Genomic DNA, 20,303 nt, shown 5'->3' on the forward strand with positions numbered 1-20,303 from the left:
TACAATGGAATACTACTGACCCATAAAAAGGAAAGAAGCATTGTCACAGGCTACAAGGATGAACCTTGAAGATGTTACACTCAGTTAAAGAAGCCAAGCACAAAAGGCCACACAAAAGTGTATGGTTCCACTTACATGAAATGTCCAGAACAGTCAAATCCAGAGAGACAGAAGTAAATTAGTGGTTGCCAGGGGCTGGAGAAAGAGCAAGGGAAAGGAAGTGATTAATAATGAGTACCAGGTTTCTACATGGGCGAGATGAAACTAAAAGTAGCTAATGATGGGGATTGCACAACCTTATGAATATACTAAAACCCACTGAGATGTACACTTTAAAAGCGTGAGTTGTAGAGAATATGAATTATATCTCAATTATATATATATATATATATATATATATATATATATATATATATATACATTTTTTTTTTCCTCTAGGTAACTCAGATGGCTTCACTCTTCCACTCACCCTCTGCAGGGTCTCCGGGACAGTAAAGCCGCGTTCTTAGCTGGCTCCTCCTAATTCGCCCCCTCCCCTCGCTGACCACCCCCTTCCTCCCCGGCTCTGCTCCTGCAACCTCCGCCCTCCTCTTTGCTTCTGCTCTTGCTGTGGCCCCGCCCTCTTCCCCCCAACTCCTACACACCTGGCCCCTCACACCTGGCAAGTGCACCTGCACCTTGGGACCCCGCCCTCTCAACGTGCACCGCCCCACCTCCACACTCCCCATCCCCCTATCCTCTTGGCCGCGACTCGCATTAACTTCTGGCTTTCCTGCACTTCCTTATCTGTGTTAGGTAACCTTGTGTCCTGATGCTGTAAGCTCCGGGCAGGCGGTGCCTTTGGCACTTTGTTCCCGATTTGTCTCCAAAACCTACTGCATGGTACACAGTAGGCGTCAGTAAACGCTAATAAGCATTCAGAAAAATAATGAGGATAACCTTAAAAAATCAAGTAGTTATTAATCTTTTAAAACTAAATAAAACTCTGAATAGTCTTTTCTGCACACAGATCTCCAGGGGTCACTAAAGGACATTCATTTTCACAAATGTTAGTAAATAAATGCATTTATTATCGGCATCCGCAGTTCAACTTTCCACAGAACACACAGCCCGCGCCCGGAGCGTCGGGACACCCACGGCCGCAGGCCCCCACCCAGCGGGAGAAGGACGTCAGGGCGCAGGCGCAGAGGTCGCCCCAATCCCACCGCCGTCAGCTTGTCTGGTGCGCCTCCTGGCGGCGGCCGCAAGCCACGCCCCCACCCCGGGCGGAAATGGCTACTGTTGGACTCGGGGCGCATGCGCGAGCCCCGGCAGTTCTCGCGAGAGAAAGTGGCCCCAAGGGAGACTTCCGGTGAGGGGGCATCAGACGCTGGAAGTGGGAACCTCCGTCGCTCGGCCGAGGGGCGCGGGGCGCTAGAGGAGACGCGGGCCGTGTCTGCGGGGGCGCGGCCAGAGAGCGGGCGGCGGGCCGGGCCGGGGGAAGCCAGAGGGGGGCCGGGCCCCGCCGCGCCCGCCGCCATGGACCCGTTCCTGGTGCTGCTGCACTCAGTGTCGGCCGGCCTGTCGAGCAGCGAGCTGACCGAGCTCAAGTTCCTGTGTCAGAGCCGCGTAGGCAAGAGGAAGCTGGAGCGCGTGCAGAGTGGCCTGGACCTCTTCTCCGTGCTGCTGGAGCAGAACGAGATGAGCCCCGAGAACACCGTGCTGCTCCGCGAGCTGCTCGTCTCCCTGCGGCGCCAGGACCTATTGCGGCGCCTGGAAGACTTCGAGGCGGGCGCGGCGGTCGGGGCCGCGCCGGAGGAGCGAGGTGGGGGCGGGGGCCTGAGGTCTGGGGGTCAGGCGGGGCCGCGCCCGAGGAGCCAGGCGGGGGCACGGGCCTGAGGATTGGGGGGGCGGGCGAGACCGTGCCGGAGGAGCCGGGGGTGGGGGGAGGGGGCCTGAGGACTGGGGGGCGCCGGGGGAGGCAGGGTCAGCTGGACCTGCAGCAGTTTCGATCTCCCGGGCGCCTAACCTTTTCCGGGTTCGGTTTGCGTGGGTTTTCTCTAAACAGCCCTGGGAGACGGGTAATATACCCACTTTGCAAATGGGAGAACCACAGTGCACAGAAGTTAACAGCCTAAGTTGCAGAGCATGGACACCCATCCCCCAGCCTCAGTATTTTCTCCACCTCCCCCCTCCCTCCGGGTAAGTTAGAGATTACCCGAAAGGAAAGGACATTGCTAACCTCCCGGGTGGAGTGGAAGTACACCAGAAGCGTCACAGCAGGTACGGGTTGGTTGATAAGGGACAGTTTTTGCACAATGGGCCATCAAGGTGTGGTCCTGGCTCTGCCATTGTCTAGCTGTGTGATCTAAGAAATAACTTAACACCTACCTTCCTGTGTCTCCATTTCGTCTTCTGTACAAGTGGTCAGTAACGCAGGTGCCCACCTCACAGAACTGGAGGAGTTGGCACACAGGCTGACAGCATATCAGGGATTTGTAGCTGAAGATGCAACTTTGCAGGAGCCTTCCAAGAAGCATATTGTCCTTCCTCTTCTCCCTGCCCCCGTCCAGAAACAGCCTTTTGTAGTCTGTCATGCTGATCTCAGTAGTGACTTTTCAGCAGATGAGGACATAGTAGCCAGAGACGGAGGACAGGTGTCAGTCAGGACATCTTCCAAAATAAGAATCGGGGTGTTCAGGGCTGGCGCACAAATTACCATATCTTGGTGGCCTAAAGCAACAGAATTTGATGCTCTTACAGTTCTCGGTCCAGTAGTCAAATCAGGGTGTCAGTAGGCCATGCTCCCTCTGAAAGCTCTCGGGGAGGAGCCTTCATGCCTCTTCTGGTTTCTGGGGACTGCAGGCGTTCTTGGCTTGTGCCCGCATCGCTCCAGTCTCTGCCTCCATGGCACGTGGTCTTGTCACTGGATTTAGGGCTCACCTGGGTAATCCAGGATGATCCCCTCATCTCAAGATCGTCAACTTAATCTCGTCTACAAAGGCCCTTTTCCAAATAAGTTAACATTCACGGTTCCAGGGGTGTGATGTGGACATACTTTTTAGGGGCCACCATTCAACCCACTGTAGGGTGAGATGGGGGAGCAGCTCCATCTCCCTGTCCTGAGTAGGTATCTCCGTTACAACACACCCCAACCCCAACCGGGAAGTCTTCAGAGCAGGCCACGCCTCTTGGGTAGTGTTTCAGGGTGTGGTTAGCCGGGGCAGGCTTGGCCTCTGCAGGAGGACCTCTTGGTACCCAGCCCTTGGGGCAGCACCGAGGAGCCCGTCAGGGAGTGTGGGGTAACCTGTCTCCTAAAGAGCTCCCGTAATCTCTGGTCGGTCGTTGTGTTCTTTCCCTCCCCAGACCTGCGGGCAGCGTTTGACATCATCTGTGATAACGTGGGGAAGGACTGGAGGAAGCTGGCTCGTCACCTCAGAGTGTCTGACGCCAAGATTGAAGCCATTGAGGAGAAGTATCCCCGGAACCTGGCAGAACAGGTGAGGGAGTCGCTGAGAGTCTGGAAGAACAGCAGGCGGGATGATGCGGCCGTGTCCCACCTGGTGAGGGCGCTCAGGGCCTGCCGGCTGAACCTGGTGGCAGACCTCATCGAGGAGGGTCAGCGGGCCCGGGCCCTCCAGAGCGAGACTGGGGATCCTGTGTCCCTCTCTGAGTCCTGGGACTCAGACTCGCCCGCCTCGGGGGCCTCTCGATGACCCAGCTGCTCTTCTCCAGGACCAAAGGCATCTACCCACTCTGAAGTTCGGTTCCCTCCACCGCGGTTAACCATGTCCCATCCGTGCCAGCGCGTGAAGACCCGGCAGGGAGCCGGGTGAGGGCCCGCGCGGGCTCTGGGCACTGTGATCAGCCTCAGAGGGAGATGCTTTCATCCCCATTAAACGAGTTCCTACCAGAGGACATTGCGGGCCACATCCAACACGTAGGAGGGACCTATAAAAGATGGTGGTTAGGGTTATAAACCTGGTCGTTGTCCAAGTGAGGAAGCACAGAGTCGAACTGGAGGCAAGTCAGTAGTAATGGGGGGGCTGGGCTGGTGGCCAGTGCTGTCCAGCTCTGGAGCCCGTGCTTGGAACCGCTGGCTCCTTCTGCCATCCCCATGGTTGCCAAAGGCTTCGAGGCTGGTGGTGTAGACCCGTCTCCCAGGGCAGGTGGCATAGGGGTGAGGCGATGCCTGTGAGGTGCTTAGAAAATGTGGACACAGGGCTGGGCAGATGCTAGTTCAGAGAAGTATGATTCCTGTGATTCCACAGTGTGTTACTATTTTGTGTCAAAACCACTATCTTTCTGATAACAGAGTTGGCAAGGGAGCTGGAGCCTGTGATTTTAAGAAGTAATCTTTCTTCCTGCTTCTCAGGTAACCCTATTGAATCAGGGCCTTTACAAAGGAAACCTCCACATTACAAAGAATTTTCTCATCCCATTGATGATGATTTCATTTTACGTGCTCTCAGAAGTCCCATTGTAGTCGATTTCAGTGTCCCTTGAAGGTTATTACAGGCCCAACCTGGGAGTAGGGTGGCTGCATTTCATAACAGCTCCGGGGACCACTAACAAGGGGAGTGTTTAGGGGGCTGGGATGAATTAGGAGATTGGGATTGACATATACACACTACTATGTATTGTATAAAGTGGCAGAGAGCCCAGCGTTCATGCCTTGCGCCTTCCTGCTGTGACCTTGGGAAAGCTACTTGTGATGTCATGCCATGCCGCCTTGACCTTGGGTTGCTGAGATCCTAGCAACACTCCCCTCCAGGCTGTGGACCCAGCCTTCGGCACATACTTAGTGCCAGGCACTGCTAGGAGCTGGGGTCATGCAGCAGACAAGACAGAAGTGGCCCTACTCTGTTGACCCCGAAAGCCTGGCCGGGAACACGAGTGTTGACCAATTCATCACAAGTTTGGGAGTTGAGCCAGTTCAGCCCCAGAGTGGCGTGGCCTGGCCCGGTTCATGCACAGAATATTCCCCCACCTGCCAGGAGCATCTGCCTCTTCAGGACCTCGGGTCAGGGCTAGTTCTGTGGATAACACACACATCATCATCATCATCATCAGTAAATGAGAGTGGCTTGGCTAACGGGTCGCTTTGGGACATAGGTGACCTGGAAAATGTGTCCACATTTCTTGAACAGAGGCAGATTTTAGAGGTGCTGCCAATCTTCTTATGGTTTATGGCATATGCTACTGAAATGTGAGGGTGCTGGGCACCCTGGCCTGCATCCCCCAGCACGGTTCTCACACCTGGAAGGAACCTCTACCCTCTGTCGCACCAGGTGCTCTCATGGAGGCTTTGACAACACATGCTTACAGCACTCAGGATTTTCCAATGCCTGGGACCCGGCACTGGGCCGACTCCGTGCCACGTGAGGTGAGGCACTGGTCCCCCTGGCCACTGACATCCAAAGGCTTCCCTCAGCGAGCTGCTCTGGTCCACGTGGTGAGGGTGTTGGAGCAGCCGCAGTAGACCAGTCACATGACCTAATCTCACCCCCAAGGCACAGATCTGAGTTCCAGGACACAAGAGGTGATGGATGAGAAAGCGCCTCCTTCCAGCACTGCTGTCTGCCTCCCAGGCCCTGCAGGTGGGCCAGCCGTGGTGGCTCTGGGCCGCTGGGGCAAAGCTGCAGAGCCTGGTGGTGGGTGAACTTGCACAAGAAACTGGCCCCGGAAGGTGGGAGCTCAAGGCCAGGTAGAATCCTCCGTTTGTTCAGTCCTCAGTGGTCAGGAGGCTTCCACTGTAGCTGCGCTGCCAGGCATTGAGGTGAGACTGAGCAAGCAGGCAGCCTGCCCTCAGAAAGCACACAATTTCCCCAGTTTTGTGACACAAAAGGAAAAGGCACAATAAAAGTGTATAGAGCGACTTCCCTGGCCGTCCAGTGGTTAAGACTTCACCTTCCAATGCAGGGGGTGCGTCGGGGAGCTAAGACCCCATGTGCCTCGCAGCCAAAAAACCAAAACAAGCAATATTGTAACAAATTCAATAAAGACTTTAAAAATGGTCCACATCAAAAAAAAAAGTGTATAGAAAAAGCACAAATGCCTATACGGGCCCTAAAAGTGGAAAGGTACACAGCAAATTTTGGAGAGCAGTTCTCTGAACGATAGTTTTTCTGTATGCTATCCATATTTTCCCTGTTTCTGTAATGGTTTCAGTTGTCCGCCAAATACCAGTCCCAGGTGTAACGTGGACCGTGAGGGGGGGTGTCCTGGAGAGCAGGGCACCGCATGGGCTCTCGAGCCTGACCTGGGTGTGAACCAGGGGCTCTGTCCCTTGGGGCTCCACCTTCCTGAAAAGGGGCCATTAGATAAATATGAAGTGCTTGGCCAAGTCTGTGGCCCTATTTTTACCTTAAAAACAAACATGTCACCCAGAGCCCCAGAGGTCTGCCAAAGGCTGTTCTGCTCTGTGTGGTCTCAGAACGTTGAGCCCGGCCTCTGTGCGTCTTGCGGGATCTTAGCTCCCTGATCAGGGATTGAACCCGTGCCCCCTGCAGTGGAAGCGCAGTCCTAAGCACTGGACCGCCAGGGAATTCCCATTCCGGGTCTTCTCATAACCCCTCCTGGGACAGATGTGGTTGACATCTAACCAGAGCTGTGACCCTGGGGACAGGTCAGCTACACCCCACGTAGGCTGTGAGCTGCTGCAATTTCTGGACAAGGATTTCTCACAGCAACTTTCCAAAAAAAACCATCCCTTTTTTTTTTCAGTCACATAAAATTTTTTCTGATAAAGCTGCACGTGATTTCCTTGGAAGCGAAAGTTGAGCCACATTCTGCTCTCAATCCTTTTTCCCCTGAGAAGAAGGGAAAGAAGGGTCCACATGTACGTACTTGGCGGGAGATTTCCCGGCCAGCGAAGGAGAATTGGAACAAGTGTTTCCTCGACAAGGGTCGCTCCCTCTCCCGGCCCACAGGCTTCCCGGCCTCCCCCTGCCACCTCGCCGAGGCCAGCCCTGCTCCTGGGCGCCCGGGGCTGTGGGTCCCCGTCCAGGGCCCCCGCCCCCTCCAGACTCTTCCGTTGGGGCGGGGGCTAGCCCGCCTCCCGTCCGCTCCTCTTCCTCCCAGGCGACCCCACGGCCACCCCCAAAGTGCACTGCAGAGTGGAGGCTGCCGGTCCCACGGTGCGCTCTCCTGGTTTGTGCGGCCTCTAGGGCACCTGTTCTGGCCGCTCCCTTCGGCCTCTGTGCCCTGTCCCAGCCCCCCACCCATGGGAGCAACACTTGCCATGCAAGTGACCGGATCACAGATTTCTGGGATTCGGACGTGGGCGTGGTGGGGGCAGGTGTTCCGCCCAGCGCACGGCGCCTCCGCCTCAGCATCCCCCCACGCGTGCCCGGTTCCGTGCCTGGCGACACAGCCCGGTTAGTTGCCCTCGGCGCAGACCGCGGCCCCCTCCCTGGGGCTCGCGCTCCCGTGCGCAGCAGCACCGGCTCCTCTGGACCCTACCTCGCAAGCCTTTCTCGTTGCCCCCGCCCCGCCCCCCAGCGGGGCTCCACCCTTCTCAGGACAGCCCCGCCTCTGCCCCTTCTGCCCCGCCTCGTCAGCCGCCAGAAATAGTCGTGCTGCAGACTCCCGACTGTATTCCTAGAAACCGCAAGCTCTCTCCACATATTTTTCAGTTTTGTGTTTTTCTTCCCATGATACGTATTCTGAGTCATCTTGCCGACTGCTTTCCAACCACAGGATTCCTGTGTGCATCGCGTTTTGGAACCAGACAGGCAAGCGTGACGCAGGGTCGCGCGTGTGCTTATTCGAAGATGGCCGGTCACCGTACATCGGCCGGATCAGGCGAAGCTTCCCTTTTACAAGGAAAATGTGCAATTGAAACCCTTTTTCGTCAAAGGAGCCCTCAGTTTCTTAAGTCAGTGACTAAGTTAATACACTGTGGCAAGAGTCCCACGTGGGTACCAACCACATTAGTTGTCACCAGGCAACAGAGGCCGAGTCAGTGCGTCAGCGGTGTCCTCATCAAGCGAAGGCTGGAAACCGGAAAACGTGGGTCGTTTGGTCACCCAGGCGCCAGGCAGGGCTAAGCTTCCCTTCCCCACACCTGCTTGGTGACAGTCTCGGAACGGGCAACGACTTTGTTTCAGCGCGTGTTTCACGGGACAGACCTTCTGTCTGGGGAGATGACGAAGTTCTCGAGATGGTTGCGATGATGGTTGACAACACTGAGTGAATTTTATGTTGGTATTATTTTACCACAAGTTTTAAAATCATCCTTCACATTAAATTAACCATTTAATTATATTATTAATCTAAATTGTATTCGTTTCGTGGACTTCTCTCTATCTAATTTGAATTTTATTGGCGTTTTGTAAGTTACGAGGGCTAGGAGCATAAGCGTGTCTCCGGCCTATGTGTGTGTTGAAGTGACATTATTATAAATAAAACCTTGTCCATCCCTGGGAGTCTGAGTCCCTGTTACTCCTTACAGCTGGAGAAACCCATCTGCAGGGTGCCCAGACCCCCATGGTCAAGTCCTGGGGCTCAGCGTTGTGAGGAACAGGCGGGGCGCCGGGCCCTATGCAGCTTGCTCCCCAAATGCCAGCCTCCCAGGGGACTGAGGACCAGCTCAGACACCCAGTGTCGCCTGATGCCCGCCACCCACAGTGGACCCCTCCTGCCCTGGGCGTGCCCCACCAGGCGCGGCTTCCTCATCACCGTGGCTTCCAGAGCTGCTCAGCGGCTCTCTGAGCAGAGGCTCACTGTGCCCGCTGAGCAGGTGAGTGAACTGCGATGATAAAAGACCAGGTCCAGGGGCCCCAGGGCAGGGACCAGGCTGCCTCTCCGCCCATCGTGCCCGGCTGTGACCGAGACCCAGGATTTGCCCTTCACGCCGCCTAGTCCCAGCAAGAGGTCCACCAGGGACCCTAGGGCGGCTCCCCCACCCCCTGAATCGCCGCCGGCCACCCCAAGGGTCCCCTCCCTGGGCAGGGTTGATGCTACGTGCGCAAGAACACACACCTCTTGGCTCTGGAAGCTCTGAAATGTGTGGTCCGTTCACGCACCCACCCATGCATCCACACCTTCATTCAGTAGGTTCTCAGCCAAGGGCTAGCGGCTCAGGTGGGGCGGTGGGGAGGGGCCCTTCACCTCCCTCTAGCTGGTGACTGCACAGTGGAGCCCCACCTCCCTTTCTCACCTGGCAGGACCAGCCCTCTCCCACTTCAGGCTCCAAGGAGATGAGTGGTGGTGAGTGGCTGGGAGTTGCTTTCACATGGTAAAGACCACGATGTCATTACTGTAATTATTCCAGAGTGACGGCACGTGTTTAAAATGACTTGCCTTTACGCCAGCTTGACTGGGTATGAAACTCTTGGATCACACGTTCATTCCCTAAGGTCTTTGGAGGCATCAGATGATACCTGGGGAACCTGCCCCAGTGCCTGTCACCGAGGAGCACCTGACCCAGGCCCAGCCACCGAGTCCTACTGTGAGAAAGGGGAGTCCTCTGTCATCTGGTCCCGCTGATGTTGTCTGCAGCCCAGACCATAAACCAAAGATTGTGGAAATTCAAATGAACGTAAGTATACGGACAAGACTAAGAGACCAACTCTTCTTCCTCACACAGTGGGGGACCCTGTAGAGGCAAAGGAGAACAGAATTAATAAGATAGATGTAATAGGGACAAAGTGAGCAGTGCCATGAGAGGCATGGCATCCCCTGCAGCCAACTGCCCGGGTTCGAATCCTGGCTCTGCCATTTAGCAGCTGCCTGGCGCTAGGCAAATTAACTCACCTACAAAATGGATTATTATAGGACCTACCTCGAAGGAATGGGATGCTGGGGGCATTCTATGACTTGCTTCTAAAGCCCAGGGTGGGTACAAGGACGCCCACAGCCTCTGTTCCGGGTGCTGTGTCATAACCATGACATTTGTGTAGCAGACAGCAGAACCAAGAGATGTGTCACTGAGTTGCTGAATTGACTTACTCTGCCCCTGGGCTCCATCACCTGCTCACACTTCTTTTTACAATTCTTTAGGACACTTTGGTTGGATTTTCTGATATTTGATGCACTGAAAGACATCATAGTGGTCAAAAAGGGAATTTAGAGCATGAAGATGGTGTTTCAAATCAGTGAGGAAAAAAATTCAAAAATCGGGGTTAGGACAACTGGGAAAGATCGTTGCATCCTTACCTCCCTCCTTCTACCAAAATAAATCCCAAATGCATACAAGATTTGGATTTTTTTCAATATGAAGCAACCCTGGGAGAATTTATCATCTTGAAGAGGAAGGAGAGGGCCATAAAATGAAAGACTGATCAATTCAACTACATGAAAAACTAAAAATGTCTACCTGTCAAAAAATATTATAAACCAGTTTAAAGACACGATCCCTTGTGAAATGGTTGTAGCTGAAGGAAATGAAGTTCAGGGTGAAGAGCCTGCCCAAAGTCACCCACTCAGTCACCTGTCAGCTAGTGTTCAGTGAGCACGTACTGTGTACGGGGTAGACGTCGCCAGGACGGGAGCTGCATCCGGGAGCTACCTTCACGGAGCTTCCAATCCAGTGGGAGAGGCACGGTGCTCACAGCCTCCTCAGGAGAGCAACACTGGGCTTCCTGTGACACCCACTGGGTCCCCGCAGCTGGGCTCTGGGTCCTCATGGCTGAGCATCCAGTGTCAGGACCCACGTGGGGGATGAGGCCCCGCTAAGGAAGGGATCGCAGCTTTGCCTACAGGCACTTACTGCTCACCGGTATTGAACTCACAACCTGCATTTCCCGTGAGTCATTCTGGGGGTACTCTGCCTTCCCCTGGGGCTTCCAGAGCCCAGCGAATGCAGAGCCCAGTGAACTTGATGCTCATTTGTTATTATCCTGGGATAGTAACTGCCTCAGGCGTTGGGGAGGAAGAAAAGGACTTGGGACAAATAAAACATGGTGCTGATGTGGAGACAAACAGAAACAATTATAAGTGGAGAAACTGAAGTCCTGAGAGTTGCAGTGATTTGTCAAGTCACAAGGCAGAGATAGGACTAGAACCCAGGCCTCCTGACTCCAAGGCCCATGCAATATCTAGGACATCTAACTGTGTTTCAGAGAAGGGGCCTTCTGAGCTGGGTTTCATAGGATAAGTGGGAGTTTGCCAGATGGTGAGCAGTTTAGGCACAGGAAACAGCAAGTGCAAAGGCCAAGAGGCATGAAATTGGAGGGTTTGTTCAGGAGGCAGCAAGTAGATTAGTGGGGCTGGTTCCAGGCAGGTTCAGGAGAGTTACACGGAAAAAAATGTGGTAGCACACACATATTATCCCTTAGGAAGAAGGTGGCACTGGTTAAAACTGTATAGCAGCTTTGGGATTTTTTTAAGTGCTTTGGGGCTTGCCTCTTGTTTTAGTCTCACAGAAACCTTGAATTGTATTAAGGGAGGTGTTTTCCCCTTTTGACAGGTAAGGAAATGGGGGTGCAGAGGAATTTAGTGATTAGCACGGGGTCTCACAGCAGGAAGGGGAGGGGTGAGGTCTCCAGTCACTCTGCCAGACCAAGAGAGCCAGCCTGCCCTGCAGAACTTTCTAGTCCCCAGACAGGCCCCAAAAGTGGCCCAGCTTGGGGTGGGGGGGCAGCACCAGGGTGGGAGCAACCTCAAAAGCTAAAATAAGGCTCATGTGCTCCAAAAATACTCTGCTGAAAGCACTGTGGTCCTGGAAATGGGCCCGTCTGCTGGCTTCCCGCCTGGGGAATCAGGGTGGAGCACGAAAGCCACACTTCCATCCCCACCCCTTTTATTTGGGGAGATCAAGCCCTCACCACCGCCACCGGAGCTGCCTCCATCCATGCAACGCTTGCTGGAGGGAGTCTGGGCACAGACTCAGGAGAGGTCGGTCACCCACTCACCGTTCACCAGCACGTCCCCGCGGTGGCCTTCCTGTGCCAGGCCCTGCTCCTGGCATCAGGGCACAGCAGGGAGCACGGCCGACCAAGGTGCAGGAAGCCTGGGGCAGGGAACAGATCAGGGCAGGTTCATCGTGCTGTGAGGACGCAGTGAGAAGATGCAGACAAGGCCATGAGTCCCGCCCGTGTCAGTGCATTGTTCATTCATTTATTCAGGACCCCCTGTGGGCTTAGCCTAGTTGACCTCGTGGGTTCCTCCCAGCAGCCTCTGAGCTACTGACCTCTGACCTACTGACCTCTGACCTGTCCCCTTTAACTTCACCACCTTGGCTCCAAACCTTTCTCTTTCTTCTGAAACCCCATCATGGGCCCCTGACCTCAGCGCCTACCTCCAAAGCAAACAGGCAGGCCAGCAGGAGCCTGCAAGCCTTCCTGGCCCTTCTCAGCAGGCAGGTGGCTGCCCTCACCCCACACTTCTGGCCTCCAGCTCCGCTGCCTGGCTCAGACCCTCTCAGCCTCTCTTCTGAAACAAGTACTTGCTTCCTCCCCGACTCTCCTGGGATCTCTCCAGCCGCAGGCCCCTCTCCACACCCGGGCCTGAGAGCCAGCCTGATTCTTAGCTTACACACTCACTTCGTGTTTCTGTCTTCACAGTGTGTTTCCCAAATCTCAGTGATTCCAGGGCCAGCTTGGAAATTTTTGCCTTAGCCATGTGCCACCTGTTTTTTTATTTACTTACCTTTTCCTTCGAAGTGACTCTCTTTCCTCACTGAATTTTAAATGAAAAGGGAATAGGATGTCTTCATCCCAAAAGGAAAACAATCTGTGGCAGACGTGGCTGGTGTCCCCACTGTCTGTTCACACCTTCTCGCTTTACACTAGAGCCCTGACTTTTAGCTGCCCAGATCCAGGCTATATTTCCCAACCCCACTTGTAGCAAGGTATGGCTATTCCACCGAAGTTCTGCACACGAGCAGAAGCGGTGGTTGGAACTTCCTAGAAGTATTTTTAAAAGGAGGAGGATGTGCGCGTCAGCATCTCCTTCTTCCATCCTTCTAGCTGGAATGCAAACATGATAGCTGGAGCATGGGCAGCTACATTAGGCCATGAGGGAGTATAGCAACAAGATAGAAGGAGGCTGGGTTCCTGATGGTCATGGAACCTCCCTACTGACCTTGGAAGGCTTACCTCAGGACTGCATTTGTATGAGAGAAATAAACTTCTCTCACGGAGGCCACTGTGATTTGGGGATTTCAGACGTTTGCCATAAACCCAATACTGATTGAAACACCATGTCACTTGGAGTAAGCAGAAGGTGACAATGAATGCAGCGAAAAATAATATTCTAAAACTGTGGATAGATTCAGCTGCCCTTCAAGGCTCTGAACCCAAGAGCTGCTCTTTCTGTTTAAAAAAAAAAAAAAAAAAAAAAAGACGTTAGTCATCATTAGGCTGAGACTGAATCTGTTTGTTCAGGACTTGATGGATAATTGAAAATGGAACATCTTTCTCACCATGTGACTCGGTGCTATTTAGTGCCAGGTCCCTTACCTCACTGCTCCCTAAAACCATCCAGCTGATCACACCCCACAGGCTGAAAGCACAGCACGATAGGATGAAGCCTGCACGGCCGCCTATTGACACTCCCGCTCCTAGCCTGGAACCACCCTTCCATGCCCTCCCCCAGGGCTCCGCTGTAAGCAGCAGCCCAGCTCCCAGCCTCCGCCTAAACGTTCCCCTGGGTCTTCCTTTAGTCGATGTTTCTCAAGCACCTACTGTTTGTGGTTCTGAGCGACAGGTCCAGAGCCAGACAACCACGCCTTGCTCCCTGCTGGGTGGGTGACCTGGGCAAGTTATGTAGCTTCTCCCCACCTCAGTCCTGCTCATCTGTAAAATGGGCATAAAGGGTTACATGCATCAGTACATATCATGTGCTTGGAACAGAGCCCAGAACTCATGAAGCCCGCTCCCCCCCCCACAAGTTAGCTGATGTTGTTACATGTCAAGCGAGGGGGCTACAGCGGCGAGCCAGGCAGGTGAGGATTCTGCTCTCCTGGGGAGGCAGGGTAACCTTCTAGAGGCTCAGAAGACACAGCTTCAGCCCTGCCGGCAGCATGACACCCTCTGCATTGAGCATGTCCCACTGTGATGGGGGTTGGATGGTGGTGGACCATTAGGGGCCTGTCTTCCCCACTAGACGGGGGCCCCTCACAATAGGAAACTCAACTGACATTTGACTTCTGAGCACCTAGCCTAGCGGGAGCCTACACACAGCAGGTGTTTCAGGAAACGGTATCAATAGAGGAATGAGCGTTTGAGATACCAGATGAGCAAAGACAGCGAGGCTGAGGACAAGGTGGCCCAGGGCCCTGACCTGTAGTTGCTCCTTCCAGCCCAGGTCTCTGCCCCCAGCCCAGCACCGTTCCTTCTGAAGCTGCAGCAAAAGGCTTTGAGTGGCTTTCTTCCTGGCACAGGTGACCTCACTGACACACTTGTGCACACGTGCAGGTGGAGAAAATGTTAGCTGTGTGGAGCCCAGGCCTTGACATCATCAAACTGGGTTTGAATTCAGACTCTCCTGTGCGTTTGCCGTGTGGCCCTGGGCCAGTTTACCTGACCTCTCTGAGCCTCATCTTCCTCACTGAGAAACTGGCTGTTGATGCCGTGATCTATTCCTGTATAACAAACGACCCAAACACTTAGCAGCTTAAACTACCAGTTATGTCCTGTCTGCCAGGGTTCCTGTGGGTCGGACACTCAGGAGGGCTCAGTGGACTGGTTCTGGTTCCAGGCCTCCAGTTTGGGCTTCCTCCCAATATGGCAGCCTGAGGGTGGCTGAATCACCTACGAGTGGCTCGGGGCTCACGGCCAGTGTGAATCCGCAGCCCACGCAGGTTCAACGGCAGGGGACTTAGACCCCACTCCTTGGTGGGACAGTGGGAAGGTTCTAGAAGAGCCTGTGGGACAGGAGATGTTGTTGCAACCCTCTTTTGGAAAATACAGTTGCCACAGATGATAACACTCATGCTGGCCTCAGAGGGGGCCCAGGAGGGTTTCTAGGTGGACAACACCTGAAACAACATAGGTGCCTAATAAGTGACCTCTGTGGTGATTACAACCATGATTGATTGGCTCCCCTCCTACCCTTCCTTGGTCAGCTTACATCCTGTTCATAATCCACAGGAATCAACTCCCAGGAGACAGCTGGAAGAAGTAAGGATCTGTTGGTTCAGTTGCAGTGGCCCTACGCCCGGTGGAAGGAGTGCCAGGGCACTTAGCCCAGGCCAGGTGAGCTTCGGCGACACCACATGGGAGCTGGGCATTCACAAGGGGCATTTCCATTACACTGGGTGAGCACGTGGTGGCCACATTGCCCCACCTGGAGGGCTCAGCCTCCACCCTCGGTGTGACAGCCTCTCCATAAACAGTCCCTTCCAGGTCCTGGAGAGCCTTGTGGCTTGATTTCATCTCCGCTCTGACACAGCAGCACTGAATTAAAGATTTCTGCTGAAGGGAAACTGTCAATGGTAGGGGCCAGAGTATGTTCTTATTGGACGGCCTTCCCGGATCCATCTTGGCAGCCCTCTTTGTTACCAGACTCAGGTTTGGCTGCTCGTTGCTCAAGAATCCAACACTGAGAGACAAGTGCTGAGTAGAAGGAAAAACAGCTTTACTGAGGAAGCTGGCAATCCTGGGGAGAAGGTGGACTCATGTCCCAAAGAACCAGCTCCTCCCTCCCCAGGTTTTGCTCAGAGATTTTACAGGGAAAAGAGGAAGGGGCTACGTGCTGGGAAGGGATTGTGGGGTGTGTATCAGCTCGTGGACACTCTTCTGATTGGCTGGTGGTGAGCTAACTGAGAGTCAGTATCATCAACCTTCTGGTTCCTGCCAGTCAGGGTCCCCACGCTGGTGGTCAGCATGCAGGTAACTTCTTCCACCTGCTGGGGTTTCAGTCTCTGCAAAACGGCTCAAAGGATGTGGCTCAGAATATGATCTCTAGCCCTTGAGGAGGAACTAAAGGTCCTTGACTCTGTCTAATGGCTAAACTATTATTATTCTGTCTTGCTTGACTATTTTCCTTTGTTTCTGCATATTCTCATTTCCCTAATTAAATTAAATGTATTCTTTGGGACTCAGAAAAGGCCTCAGGGGCTAAAGTTTTTCTACAGACGAGAAGCAGGTGGAGGATGGGGGTGCTGTCTGTTCCGGGAAGACCCCATAGGGTCCTCCTGGTCAGGTACATCCTCATCCCTGATCACAGAGAGCATGAAAAGCCACAGAGGCAGTGGACCCTAGCCTGGGGTATCTTCCATGATCCACCCTCTACTGGGTTGAATAGTGTTCCGAAAAAATTCATGTCCACCTGCGACCTCCAAATGGGACCTTATTTGGAAATAGGGTCTTTGCAGATGTAACTAGGTTAAGAAAAGGTCACATTGCAGTAGGGTGGACCCTAAGTCCCATGACTTGTATCCTTCTAAGGAGAGGAAACTTGGACAGAGAGACACATGGGGAGAACACTGTGTGAGGACAGAGGCAGAGGTTGGAGGGATGCAGCTACAAGCCCAGGAACGCCAGGGCTTTTCCACAACCTCCAGAAGCTAGAGAGGGGCATGGGAGAGATTCTCCCCCAGAACCTCCAGAAGGAACCAGCCCTGCCAGCACTTTAATTCTGGGACTTCTCGCCTCCAGATTGTGTGAGAATATGTCTCTGTGGCTTTAAGACCCTCAGTTTGTGGGGTCATTTGTCACAGCAGCTGCAGGTCACACACACACACACCACCACTCCTAGCTACACCCCCCTAGTTCTGCCCACAGCCCCCTGGTTCAGGCGGCCCCTTCAGCCCCTCTCTCTGACTTGCCAACCATGGCAGAAAAAAGAAAAAGATTTTACTCTTTAAAAAGTGTATGTAGGGGCTTCCCTGGTGGCCCAGTGGTTGAGAGTCCACCTGCCGATGCAGGGGACACGGGTTCGTGCCCCAGTCCAGGAAGATCCCACATGCCGCAGAGCCACTAGACCCGTGAGCTGTGGCCGCTGAGCCTGCACGTCTGGAGCCTGTGTTCCACAACGGGAGAGGCCACAACAGTGAGAGGCCTGCGTGCCGCAAAAAAAAAAAAAAAAAAAAGTGCATGTAGGACTTCCCTGGAGGTCCAGTGGTTAAGATTCTATGCTCCCAGTGCAGGGGGCATGGGTTTGATCCCTGGTTGGGGAACTAAGATCCCACATGCCACACAGTGTGGCCTAAAAAAAAATTTTTTAAATACTTTTTTTAAAAGTGCATGTAACTATTCACAATAGCCAAGACATGGAAGCAGCCTAAATGTCCATCAACAGAGGAATGGATAAAGAAGATGTGGTACATATAGACAATGGACTATTACTCATCCATGAAAAAGAATGCAATAATGTCATTTGCAGCAACATGGGTGGACCTAGAGATTATCTTAGTAAGTGAAGTAAGTCAGACTGAGACAAAATACCATATGATATCACTTATATGTGGAATCTATAATATGACACAAATGAACTTTATCTACAAAACAGAAACAGACTTACAGACATAGAGAACAGACTTGTGGTTGCCATGGGGGAGGGGGGGCAGGGAAGGATTGGGAGTTTGGGACTAGCAGATGCAAACTATTTTATATAAAATGGATGAAAAACAAGGTCCTACTGTATAGCATGGGAAACTGTATTCTATATCCTGTGATAAACCATAATGGAAAAGAATATGAAAAAGAATATATATATATATATATATATATGTATAACTGAATCACTTCGCTGTGCAGCAGAAATTAACATTGTAAATCAACTCTACCACAATAAAATAAATGTTTAAAATAATTTAATTTAATTTTAAAAAATTAAAAGCTCATTTAAGACCAGGTATTTCGCAGGTATGACTTCTCCCCCCACTTTCTAATCTGCGCAGGTCCCAGCTGCATTTACTCTGTGTCACATCAGGGAAAACAGATCAGGAGGAAGACTCTCTCCTTGGGTGGGTGGTGGAGGGAGAGGTGGGCAAGACCCCTGGGCCCCTCTCTCTCTCCCACCCACCCCGCCGCACCTCCGGCCATCTGGACAGGGTGGGCCTTGACTCCACAGGGCACTACCTACAGTCCTGTCACCCCGAACTGTAAAATCCTCCCATGGTCCCCTGCTGGCTCGACCTTGAGCATCAGAATCAGCAGTTCCGAACCTCATGCCCACACGTTTTTAATTATGATAAAATACACGTAACACAGAATTTCCCATCTCAACCATGTCACGTGCACAGTTCAGTGGCATTAAGTAGATTCACATTGCTGCGAACCATCTCCACCATCCATCTCCAGAACTTTCCATCTTCCTAGACTGAAGCTCTGTCCCCATGAAACACTCGCTCCCCCTCCCGTCCCCCAGCCCCGGGCCCCACCACCCTCCTGTCTGTCTCTGTGGATCTGATGACTCCAGGGACCTCATATGAGTGGAATCCTACAGGATTTGTCCTTTTATGTCTAGCTTGTTTCTCTCAGTACCATGTCCTCCTGGTTCATCCATATGGTAGCCTATGTCAGAATTCCAGTGCCGGCTTTTTATAACAAGCCACCCATAAAGCCCTTTTAACTCTCTGGAAATGCAGCGTCTAGAACAACCTAGCACCTTGCCCCTATGCCCACTAAATGTCCAGTAGAACCCACAATCACCGTAACAAGCAACCTGCCACCCTGCATTTCCGGGACACTCCCTAGGGACTGTGCCCCCCCCCCCAACCACCCTGAACACTGCTGTCCCAGATGACGCTGGCCCCTGGGGAGCCCAGAGCTCTTTGTTCCTCATCCCCTCCCCAAGTCTCGAGCCCCTGACCCCCCTATGAAGTTCCCTCCTTGCAGATTTCATCCCCATAAGCAAATCACACATGCAAAAGGCTGCCGAGGGCGGAACCGGCACACACTCTGCCTCTGCGTGGGCTCAGCCGGCAGCGCCCCACAGCTATACCACCATCCTCAGCCGTCACCCTCATTTCAAAGAGGTGGAGATTGAGGCCCAGGGAAGAGGAGAGACTGGGACTAACGCTCACTGCACGCCTCCCAGGTGCCGCGTGCAGTGTGTCCTTGCTGCTCTTGGCACCCCTGAGAGAGGCATCATCCCATTTCACAGAAGGGAAGACCGAGGCTCAGAGAGGCAAGGAACTTTGTTCTGGATCACGTCACAAAGCTGTTGGGTGGCAGAGCCAGAACCAGGAGCTAGGACTCCTAATTCTAAGTCAATATACCCTCCCACCTCCGTGAGGAAGGACAGAGGGGCTCAGACACCCTTCACCTCTCTCACAGTGGCCGCGGGGTCCCTGTGAGCCTCCGAAACCAGGCTGTGCACCCTGACCCTGTGAGTCAGTGCTCAGAGGGAGCGGCCACCCTGGTGCCGCCCGGTCTCTGCCAGGCACTGCCGTGGCCCCGTGGGCAGGGTGGCATGTTCCTTCCCTGGGCCAGGAGGTGATTAATGACCACGCGGGGAGGATGAGCAGGTAGGACCAGGTGCAGGCATCCCAGCCGAGGCTCGTTTCTCTGTCTGGCTGGTTTCTCTGCAGCTGTTTTCACCTCACTCCGGAAAATCAGCTTTCCTGCCTCGCCCCAGCCTCCTGCCACCCCCGCTCCAAAAACACCACCTTTGCCCTTGTCCTCCACCTGGTTCTGCCACTGCTCCCAGCACTGTGCCTGCTCCTGAGCCTGGCATTCAAGGCCTTGTGCCAACTCCAGCTGCATCCAGTTTCCCGACACAAGCCCTCTCCTCTGGCCAAATTCCTCCCGTCCCCAAAACATGCCCCAGCTTTCCTGCCTCTGAGCCTTTGTCTGTGATTCCCCCCATGTCCGCCCTCCTCACTCCATGTCTCCTCCTAGGCTGAGAGGGCAGGTTTGGAGTTAGAGGAACCTGATTATAACCCTGACTTTGCCTTTGTATCAAGCTGTGAGACATCGGGCAAATTCCCATAGCTCTCTGAGCTTCAGTTTCTTCATGTGTAAAATGTCATTCAATTCAATGCATATTTATTGAAGTCCTGCTGTGTCCACAACAGTCTGGGAATTCAGCAGCTCGGAAAGCTTATTTTTCACTGTCTATCCTTTTGTACCTTTTCAATGCTGTGTTATATGCAAGTGTTCGTTAATGAAAAATTTTTTTAAGATTTTTTGGATAATTTTTTATAGTTTTTTTAAATTCAAGTATAGTTGATTTCCAATGTGTGTTAGTTTCAGGTGTACTGCGAGTGATTCTGTTATATATACATACACGTGTGTGTGTGTGTGTGTGTGTGTGTATGAATATATGTATATTCTTTTTCAGGTTCTTTTCCCATATAGGTTATTACAAAATATTGAGTAGAGTTCCCTGTGCTATACAGTATATCTATTTTATATATATTTGTTTATCTATTTTATATAGTGTGTCTATGTGACTCCCAATAAAATTTTTATTAAAATAATAATTAC

General features: G+C 53.0%; 1 protein-coding gene across 1 annotated transcript; it reads left to right on the top strand.

Annotated features, from left to right (window-relative positions):
- Positions 1-1,345: 1,345 nt before the first annotated feature.
- FADD (Fas associated via death domain) lies at positions 1,346-8,401 on the top strand. The gene is made up of 3 exons (XM_081241030.1): positions 1,346-1,804; positions 3,346-7,459; positions 7,503-8,401. The coding sequence occupies exons 1-2, from the start codon at positions 1,519-1,521 to the stop codon at positions 3,693-3,695; spliced, it is 636 nt and encodes a 211-aa protein (XP_081097156.1). The 5' UTR covers positions 1,346-1,518; the 3' UTR covers positions 3,696-7,459; positions 7,503-8,401.
- The last annotated feature ends 11,902 nt before the right edge of the window (positions 8,402-20,303 follow it).

The sequence above is a fragment of the Mesoplodon bidens genome, assembly GCF_964165515.1.
Source record: "Mesoplodon bidens genome assembly, chromosome: 7".
Classification (NCBI taxonomy): domain Eukaryota; kingdom Metazoa; phylum Chordata; class Mammalia; order Artiodactyla; family Ziphiidae; genus Mesoplodon; species Mesoplodon bidens.

Coding starts and splice junctions, on each gene's coding strand:
- FADD (XM_081241030.1), top strand. CDS start 1,519: ATGGACCCGTTCCTGGTGCTGCTGCACTCAGTGTCGGCCGGCCTGTCG. Junction 1,805..3,345: donor GGCCGCGCCGGAGGAGCGAG/GTGGGGGCGGGG, acceptor TTCCCTCCCCAG/ACCTGCGGGCAGCGTTTGAC.